Raw genomic sequence first — 10,000 nt, 5'->3', positions numbered from 1 at the left:
CGAGTTACGTTAATACAGATATAATGATGTAATTAAGTATCATATTACCCCTGCGTATGTAGCTATATACTCTGGATATAATGATTAAAATGCAATAAGCGTCAAAGTACAAAAATAACACCCCCGCGATCGGACATTGTTTTTAGATGCACTTTAATGCATTCACGACTCTCTTATCAACGGTTTGAGTTCTCGACGTCCTTCGCGACTCAACTGAGTTCGTTTGAGTAGAAACGACTTCGTTTACAATTTTTTATTTTTCGAATCTCCAAATGTGAAATCACCTTTAACGCTATATATCGAAAGGCTGAACGACCAATTAGGAGAAGTTAAACCTATACCAATGTTAGACACATTGTTCAATTTTCCTTCGGGAAGTCTAGAAAACGGTAGGCGAAGTCTTCCTGCAGTTTTTCAAATTCACGTTTGACGAGGATCGTGATAGCGTGATCGGGGCTTTGGATTGTGTTGTCGTTTAGGTTATTCAACGGTTGACGTTTTTTTTTTTCATTTATTTATTTTTTATTTGGGTTTTTCTTTGGTACTGTTTATGTAGACTGAACACTCATTCCCTTTTTGGGAAACCTACTTTATTTCTCCGTTGCTCTGCTTTGGAAGTATCTGATAGGTTATCTTCAGCAAGTGAATTTTTAAGAGGTAGAGTTCAGATTTTTGTAATGTTGTTGTTATATACTTAAGTTTACCGGCGTTTTTGTCGTCGTGGACAATCTCGTGCCGCTGTCATGAGTTACCTTATATTTCATATGTTGGTCTAGTTAGCCAGGGGTGTATGTATGTGTAGTATATTGAGGGGAAGTTTTACATTAGAAGGTCGGAAGGTCGTTTCCATTCATGAGGTGGCTAAGTGTGAATGTCTTGTTCTTGGATGTTTTGTGCTCTTTCAAAACGTCATTAATGTTGGTGTGAGGACAGCTGTGGATGTATGTTGGTCATGATTGTAGGTAGGTTGTTTGTTGTTTCCAGCGTCTTTGCCACGTGTTTAACAAGAAACAGTGGTCTCAAACTGTCCGGAAATAGATTCAATTTGGAAGTGGGTAGAAACAACTTCGCCAACCGTGCAGTTAATGAATGGAATAAACTTCCTGCAGAGGCAGTGCAATGTAGTTCAGTTCGAAGCTTTAAGAATCATTTAGATAAACACCTAAGGAAGATGCTGTAATGATTATCATTTGTTTTATATTATTTGTTTTTGTTTTGTTATCATTTGTCTGTTTGATTCTCATTTATTATTAGTTATATGTCAATTTATTATTATTTTCTATTTGCCTGTTTATTATCTAACTATACCTATGCATTTATTTATGTATTTTATTTGTTATTTACATTATCATATTTTTTATTCATTTATTATTATGATTTTTTCGCATCCGACCTAGATATGGACCAAAAGGTCTCCTGTCGGCATGCTCCGCCTTTGTAATCCTTTGTAATCCTTCGGTTGGTGGACTAGGTAATAGTTTGTAACTGGGAGTGGAGTCATCGAAAGGGAGCTGATGCCGACTGTCAGGCCACCTTGTCAACTCTTTCATTGACGGGGATGCCTACATGAGATGACATCGAGCAGGATACAGATTTGAGGTGGATGATTTGGATAATCCATGAATGGATTTTGAGGACCAATGAATAGTGGGACTTGAGGGTGAAAATTGCTTTTAGGGCACTTCGTGAATCTGATGGGATTATATAGGATATATATTGGTAGGGGAGTTGTTGATGATATATAACACTGTTTCCCAATCCGAATTGGGGTCGTCAAGCGTTTTTCCTGGGGTCGCCAAGACATCTTGTTTGCTAAAATTTTTTGTTGCATATTGCTATAATAGAATTCAGTGATGTAACCTTACATTACCTTTCTTACACATATATTTATTATATTTGTCCCCTACTTTTTACAGTCTACAACTAGTCATATATATTAACACACATACAAATAGATTAGCGGGGTCGCGCTCATATGAGGATCATATTGGGGTCGCCTGAAAAAAAGGTTGGGAAACACTGATATATAAAGACGTTGATGACAAAAACTCAAGTGGTGGAGATGGAGGCAATGGGGGAAATGCTCTAGATCAAAGGTGGGCAACCTTTCTAAGCGTGAGTGCCAGAATCAACCAAATCTTTGATAGAATTTTTTCTCATGTGTCAACGGAGTATGCCCCCCCCCCACCTCTCTTAACCTCGTGGGGCACCAGTTCGCCGCCCAACGCAGCATGCGGTAACCAATGGTCATACAAAAGAAGTTGGAGATTTTATGAGTTATTTTGTTTTAAGGTGAGCTCTGGGCCTTGCGTGAAAGAAAAAAAAATCGTTAGTATGCCTAACTTGGCACGCGTGCCAAGGGTTGCCTACCCCTGATTTAGATCTTGTTTCAGCTGGGGACACTGCTACGTAACCTACTTCATGATTAGTGATAGCCATCGATGGACTTGTTGACACCTATTGAATGAATTGGCAGGTGGGAGAGAGAGTCTTGTTGATGACTACAGTCAGCATTTTATTTTGTATTGAAATGACTAAGTTCAAAAACTTTGTTGGCAGTTTTCAGTGCAGATAGCAGATTTATCATTATTTTACCATATAGATGGTCATTATGTGGCTATTTATAGAACTCTTGATGAGTTGAGCATTTCATAGTGTGGGAGATTGGATTGATAGGGACGTTCATGATGCGGTAGAGATAGTGATGTCAGAGTGTGATGGATGTCGCGGCGGGGATGTCCAGTTTCTGCAGACAACATTTTTGGTGGTGAACTGCGAAAGGTACCTGCCCTGAGGCGTAGGGCAAGTGAGTGCATAGGATTTAGTATTCGAAGGCCCATGGGTGTAGCGGAGTAAGTCTGGCATTTGCAATTGATTTTTGCTCTGCATGAAGGCCTGGTATAAGTTACAGAGTAATTATCTGTTTGCTCCTTAACTTGTGTGTGATAGTAATTTCATGAGATCGAAAACCTGTAGGCAGTGTGCTTCTAGTTGTTTTAAGTGGATAGTCCATTTGAGTCTGTTGTCAAGGATCAGGCCCAGAAAGCGGGTCTGTTCTATCAATGGGAGGGTGTTATTTGAATTGGGATGTCAGTCAGGGTTAGGATTTGACTTGTCAAACTGAGTCATTTATTCTAGTTTGATTGTTACGATTACTCCTTGAGACATTATATCCTTTGGGATTCCGCATTTGTCCTGAAATTCATCATGTACAATCATGGGGTGTTTCTTTGTTATCGTACATATCAGGATGAAGAATTTCGGGTAGTTCGTGTCAGGATCCATTTCATCTCGGTTTGGGTTAAGTTGGCTATCAAGGCTGGGTAGGCTCGGGATTGCAGTATCTCGTAATGGGATCAGGGTTGCAGGTATTGATTGTGGTGCTTAGGTTGACTGATAACGCCAATGGCAGCGATCATTACCCTCTGTGGAGAAGATGGGCAATTGCCCTGATGTTACCATTGTAGATTGTTGTCGAGTTTGGGTGGTTCTCTCCTCTTCGGGGATAGGGAATTGCAGCGGGGTGGGACGGTAATGCAACAGAAGGATTTTGGTTTCAGGATTGCTGATGCTTTCTTCTTATTTGGTTATGCCATATTATGAATGGCCTGGCTGGGGGTGGCTCCCCAACCAGGTTGGATTTAGGGAGTCCATGTTTAGGGCACCTTTTCTAGCTTATGTCCGGTGAGCAGAACGGATCCTAAATAGGGCTGCTCAGCTGCGTTGCTTCCTAATCCTACCACAGAATGACCACTGGGCTTCACCGCCTGATTGATGGGTTATGAATTAGGGCTTCCAGAGATCATCTCCTGCCACCACCATCACGCACCATCGCCAAAGGACTTTTGGTTGTTAGTTGGATTAATGAAGTTACTCTTAGTGACTGAACATACATTTAATCTCAGTTGTTTCCTCACTCGTGGCATAACCCAGGGGCACCAATTGGGAGTGGTGGGCCAGTAGCTGGTTTCTTCTGCAGGCTGCTGTCGAATCCCGCTTTGAGGTCTTGCTTCCCTCTTCTTGTGTAGCTGACAGGACGTAGAGGGTTGCAAGACCTCAAGAGAGGATTCAGAGCGGGTAAGGATGACCTAATCTCAACTTTTGTAATGATTGTAGTGTGGCAAAACCTCAAGACAGGATTCAGAGCGGGTAAGGATGACCTAACCTCAACTTTTGTAATGGAAAAGGAGCTTTTGGATTGTAGTGTGGCAAGAAGAATGAATTATATATAGACTTAGCAACCATGTAGTGAGGGCTGAAACAATTGGTTGTTTGAAGAGAAGATGGGATGAATCTATGGATAGGGATGACAGGTGGTAAGGGACTGCCTAGTGTAAGCCTTATGGTCTCTTGCAGTCTTCTTCATTCTTATGTTCTTACAAGTTTCCACGTTCTAGCATGTTTCGATTGCATTGGTATATTTAATGCAACCATATTTAGATGATGGGTACAGTAAATAAAACATGTTTGACACTTTCAGAATGTTCTTCACTGCGATACCTAATCAGAAAGCTCTTTGACCCTTAAAAAAAACTCTAGTTGAACCATTTCACCCTGATTTATTTTGCTTTCATTCCCCATTTGTAATATTGATGGAATGGCAAATCATAGTGAATATGCAGAGCAGTGTACAATCAGTTTATGACTGCAGCCTGAAACAAGGATTTGGCGAAGACCATATTAGGCCGATGTCACACTATAGCAAACTCTCCCTTATGAGCCATTAGACTCCAAAGGTTAGGATAGTTTTTTCAACCAGGGAAGGGGAGATGGTGGTCGTTATGAGTTCTGTCTGTCGTCAGGTGATTTTATTAAGTTAATTGAACTTGCCCATCATCTTGCTGCATCCGACTCCGCCGCATAGTGTGACACCGGCATTACTGTACTGTACTGCTCCCATGGGCACCCTCTGCGAACTGTTGCACTACATACGAGATTTCCGTAACATTATACTTTTGGCACCCTTGAGGATATCCCTCTTTGAACCTGTCGCTCCCAAGGAAATTTCTTTCGGTTGTATGCAATCACATAGTGACAGCTTTAACAAAGTTATTCCGTTTAACGTCGCGAACTTCCACCTATCAGGAGGCCAGGACGGTGCCCCTCACAGGGGCATTTGTAGCGTGGAATTTAATTACCCCCACCCTTGATCCAACTCGCTCGCGGCAGGGTTCGAACCGTCATCAATTCGACCACCGTCTCAAGCAGCGACGCTCTAACCCGCTCGGGTAATAGGATACAACACAGCTGAAACTCTCACACTCTTTCTATCCATCTTTCTATTTCTTCTATCTCTTCTTCGGTGATGAATGATTATTATCAACCGAAGGCGGTCTGCTTTTGTGTAGTTGTCGTTCTTAACGTGGGTGTCTGACTGGTAGTGTGCCTTTCTCTTTCATCTTTCTCCCTCTCTTTCTCTCTCCCTCTCTTGCCCTCTCATGTTTCTCTGTCCCTCTCTCTCATGTTTCTTTCCCATCTCTCTCCCTCTCTCAAGTTTCTCTCTCATTTCTCTCTCCTCTCTTTTCCTCTCTCTCTCTCTCTCTCTGTATATATATATATATATATATACATAGGTGAGAAATGTAGTAACACATTTGTAAATCACAACTAACACCACAGTCGGACGAAAGAAAAAGTTGCGTAAGCGGAACTATATATTTCGATTGCTACCTGCAATCCTCTTCAGTAGTACAAAGTGGCAGGGAGGAGGCTATCTTAAGTAGCAACCTCTTACAAAAGAAAGGGAACATGAGAAAATAAAGAACATCACTGCCCCAACCCTAGTTGACCTGAGGTTGACACGAGGTCGGGTCAGGGGGAGGGGGAGGAAGCTTGTTGACAATATTTTTGGTGATGAATAGTCCTGAAATGATGTCCAAGGGTCATTGACTGTAAGTTTTATAGAGTCAGCATTGTAGGGACTAGTGGCATCCCTAGGAACCAAGTCACTCATGACTGGAAACTAGTCTCCGTTCAGAAAACGATGGTGATCACTTTTCACTTCTCAAATCTGACCTTCACCGCATCTGTGAGTTCACCTCTTTGGTGTCGTAGTGTCCCGAAGGATAGAAACGCTGGTTATTGATGTCTTTCTCGTACTTTACCACTTTTTACTCCTCCAACGAGTGGAGACAGCAGAGATGAACGAAACAGCCAAGAAAAATGTCACATAAGAATGGAAGAGACTGCAAGAGACCATAACGCCTACACTAGGCAGTTCCATGCCCATTAACACCTGTCATCCCTATCCATAATCCCAGTATGGAAGGGTTTATTTGAGGTAGGCTTGATGACCTATTCGTAAACCTAAACGTAAACTGAGACGCAGGCGACACAGGCGACACGTGCGACGCAGCACAGAGCAAAGGCTGACTTCCTGTTGCCGAATTGAAGCACAGATTGAACTTCTCTCCCACTTGAAATGGTGAGAGAGAAGTTCAAACTGCATTTCCATTCAGCAACAGAAAGTCTGTCTTGGTCTGTGCTGCGTCGCACGTGCGCTTTGGTTTACGAATGGGTTATCAAGCCTACCTCGAATAAACCCTTTCATAGTGGGTTTATGGATAGGGATGGCCGGTGGTAATGGACATGGAACTGCCTAGTGTAGGCCTTATGGTCCCTTGCAGTCTCTTCCATTGTTATGTTCTCATGTGACATTTTTCCTGGCCGGAATAAGAGGAAGACGCCCGATACATTTCAAGTGAGAGTGAAGTTCAAACTGCATTTCCATTCAGCAACAGAAAGTCTGTCTTTGCTCTGTGTTTCCGTTCAGCAACAGAAACTCTGTTTTTGGTCTGTGCTGCGTCGCACGTGTCTACTGCGTCTCAGCTTGCGTTTAGGCTTATGGAGGGTGTGTCAAGAAGATAAAAAGAACAGTCGGAAGAAGAAGAAAAATCCGTCCGGTACGGAAAGGCTTACGGTGGTATTCTTAAAAAAATTCTTTCCCTTCCAAGGATTTATATAAGATTTATATAAGGAAAGAATTTTTTTTAAGAATACCACCGCAAGATTCTTACGATTGGTGTTCCTAAAAAAAAATATCCTTCCAAGGATTTATATAAGATTTTATATAAGGAAAGATTTTTTTAAGAATACCACCGCAAGATTCTTACGGTGGTATTCCTAAAAAAATTCTTCTCCTTCCAAGGATTTTTATAAGATTTATATAAGGAAAGATATAAGGACATTTTTTTAAGTACTTCAAGAAGAGAATTTTTTACAAAGAAGACTGAGCTGAAGCCAAAACATAAGAATCATGAGAATAGGGGAGACTGCAAGAGACCATAAAGCCTACACTAGGCAGTTCCATTTCCCCTACCACCTATCATCCCTATCCATAAAATGATCGAAAATTTCTTAAGACAGTTGTCTCAGTGCTCTCTACATTGTTGATAAGCCAGTTCTTGCTTAAACACTTGGAAGGAATCGTGGAGTGAGAGTGAAGCTGCGTTTATTCCTGACGTTTCGTCCACTGACTTCCTCAACGTAGACGAAACGTCGGCAGTAAACACTTCACTCCCAGTCCACGTTTTCTTTGCCACGTTTAAGCGACTTGTTCACATGGATATTCATTTTCAAACCAGTTCTTACCTATTCCCTTCACCTTTGCGGACCAAGCCACTGCAGGACTGTTTAGGTGACCCAGTCGCTTCTGTAAAGGCCTCAAAGCTCAGTGAACCAGAATAAAATCGTATGGCTTTTTCTAGAATTAAACTACCAAGTATTACTTGGATTAGATTTGCATAGCGTCACTTATGAGGGCGCCGTCATGCCGAAGGGGATGATCCCTTGGCTGAATAAAACTGCCTGGCGCTAGCCTGAACAAAATCAGTAGTATTGGTTAATGAAGATACATTTGGCCTAACAAATTCTTCGATTTATTTATTTATTATTATTATTATTATTATTATTTTTTTTTTTTTCCGGCGATGTTAGGTCGCCTCCCTGCCTGGCCATGGCTATTGGGAATCAACACGACAAAGCCCGCAGTGGTTCCCGGGAGTCGAACTCACTACCCCTTGCTCATGAGCCCAAAACTATCTACATTGAACAACCGCGCGGCCCCCGTTGGGTTTCATTCAAACGAAGTCTTTCTCCCTTTAGTCAATTGCAGCTCCTGCAAAATACAAAACGCCAAAGAACTTGTTTTCTCAACTGTGCAAATGGCTGTTTCCAACTTGTGGATAAAACTGTAATGGATGATGGAGAACATAAACACAGGGGAAGGCACGGAACCCTAAACACTCTAACGTTTCGTTCGCGTAGAACTTCTTCAGAGGAAGTTCTACGCGAACGAAACGTTAGAGTGTTTAGGGTTCCGTGCCTTCCCCTGTGTTTATGTTCTCCATCATCCAAATCATTTGTCTAAAATACTTATCAATAATACTGTAAGTTTAGTTCCCCCCCTTTTTTATATATATAACGCCCTGTACTATTCTCTGCCCAAAAGGTATGATATCCATTTTCTTCCTTTCGTTTTCCTCTTCCTTCATTTCTACCCATTCCTCTTTTTCTACTTTTTACATTTTTTCCCTTTTCTCGTCCTCCTCCTCGTTTTTTCTACATAAGAACATTGAAGGAGACTACAAGAGACCATAAGACCTATACTAGGCAGTTCGACGTCCCTTATCACCTGCCTTCCCAATCCATAAACTTATCTGATCTTTTCTTAAAACAACCAATTGTTTCAGTGCTCACTAAATTGTTACTAAGTCTATTTCATTCGTTAACTTCATTAACCACTCAATTGGTAAACCAGCTCTTGCCTATTTCCCCCTTAAACCTAAATTTGTCCAATTTAAACCCATTACTCTAAATCCTGCCCTGCTGTCTTAGTATGATGACCTTGCCCGTGTCACCTTGTATCTTGATTTACTACATTTTCTCTTTCTCTCCACAGGTAAGTAACATCAAATCACGGAAGAGGACCTTCGACTCTTCTGCGTCTCGTGGTGTAGAACATTTGACCCGAAGATGGATCGGGAGCTGCATGGTAAGGTGGATCAACTAGAACAGTGGTTCTCATCCACTTTCAGTCCGTTATGCCCCGCCTAATCACCTTTAAAATCATGATGTCCCCCCACCCATGTGGTGATACATAATTCTTATCATTTTGAAAAAATAAACTCCCCTTCAGGTACAAAAACATAAAACCTTGGTTTAAAGCCACTTCAAAAGAACAAGGCATCAATGAAAAATAAAAAACAAAACAAATTTAATAAAAAAAATTACCCAGACTTCCTCAATTGCCCTCAATTGCCCTCCTTTAAAGTCATATCACCCCCTTAAAAATCGTATTGCTCACCTGAAGAACTGAATTGCTAGAATCTCAGGGGCTCTCAACCTCATGTGCCCCGTTTCTATGTATTGTTGTTCTTTAGCTTTCTAGAAAACCCACCACTAGTAAAGAGGACCCTAGTGCATCCGCTAACTATCACTAGTTTTCGATCTGCAGCCCTATTCATGAGCCACTGTGCAAGGGATCATTGAATAATTGGTTGAGGACCACTGAGCTAGATTAATTTTCAGAGCTGAGAGAAATAAACTAGCCTTGAATAAGAAAATAAGCTTTTCTAAGGTAAAAGGAATTTGAATTAGGACATGAAAATAGATTTGAAATTCAAAGAAATAATGAGGGCACCATCGAAGGTATGAATTTTTGTTTATTGAATATCATCAAGGAATCACCAGAGAAGTCGGGAATAGAAAAAAAATATATATATAGAGAGAAAGCAAAGACTTCATATTATAAATAAAAAGGACAAAACATAGAGTCGAACTGAATAATCTCATTAATAAAAGGCAGAGATGAGAGAGAGAGGGAAACAATAATCATATAGACTGTAGAGTAAACTATTTGGAATGGTAAAAGTATTAAAGAGGTCGAGCGCAAATTAACTTTAAGGCGGCAGCAGATGATACTTCTGGGAGGTATAATTAGAAATGCAGATGCCGAATGGCAGAAAGAGTACGAGAATTTTATGCAGACGTGGTTAGTAAA

General features: G+C 41.1%; 1 protein-coding gene across 1 annotated transcript in view; it reads left to right on the top strand.

Moving 5' to 3' along the window:
• The window catches only part of LOC143038750 (neurobeachin-like), a 131,255-nt gene that overhangs the window by 120,991 nt on the left and 264 nt on the right, over nt 1-10,000 (top strand). The window contains exon 2 of the mRNA XM_076208279.1: nt 8,900-10,000. This exon is cut by the window's right edge and continues 264 nt beyond it. Coding sequence (XP_076064394.1) covers nt 8,900-9,010 — 111 coding nt within the window. The 3' untranslated portion in view covers nt 9,011-10,000. The remainder of the gene's footprint in view (nt 1-8,899) is intronic.

The sequence above is a fragment of the Oratosquilla oratoria genome, chromosome 25 (assembly GCF_046742065.1).
Source record: "Oratosquilla oratoria isolate Oo_2021 chromosome 25, ASM4674206v1, whole genome shotgun sequence".
In the NCBI taxonomy this organism is placed as follows: Eukaryota; Metazoa; Arthropoda; class Malacostraca; order Stomatopoda; family Squillidae; genus Oratosquilla; species Oratosquilla oratoria.
Note: the sequence above shows the minus strand (reverse complement) of the source record. Positions and strands in the feature narration are given on the sequence as shown.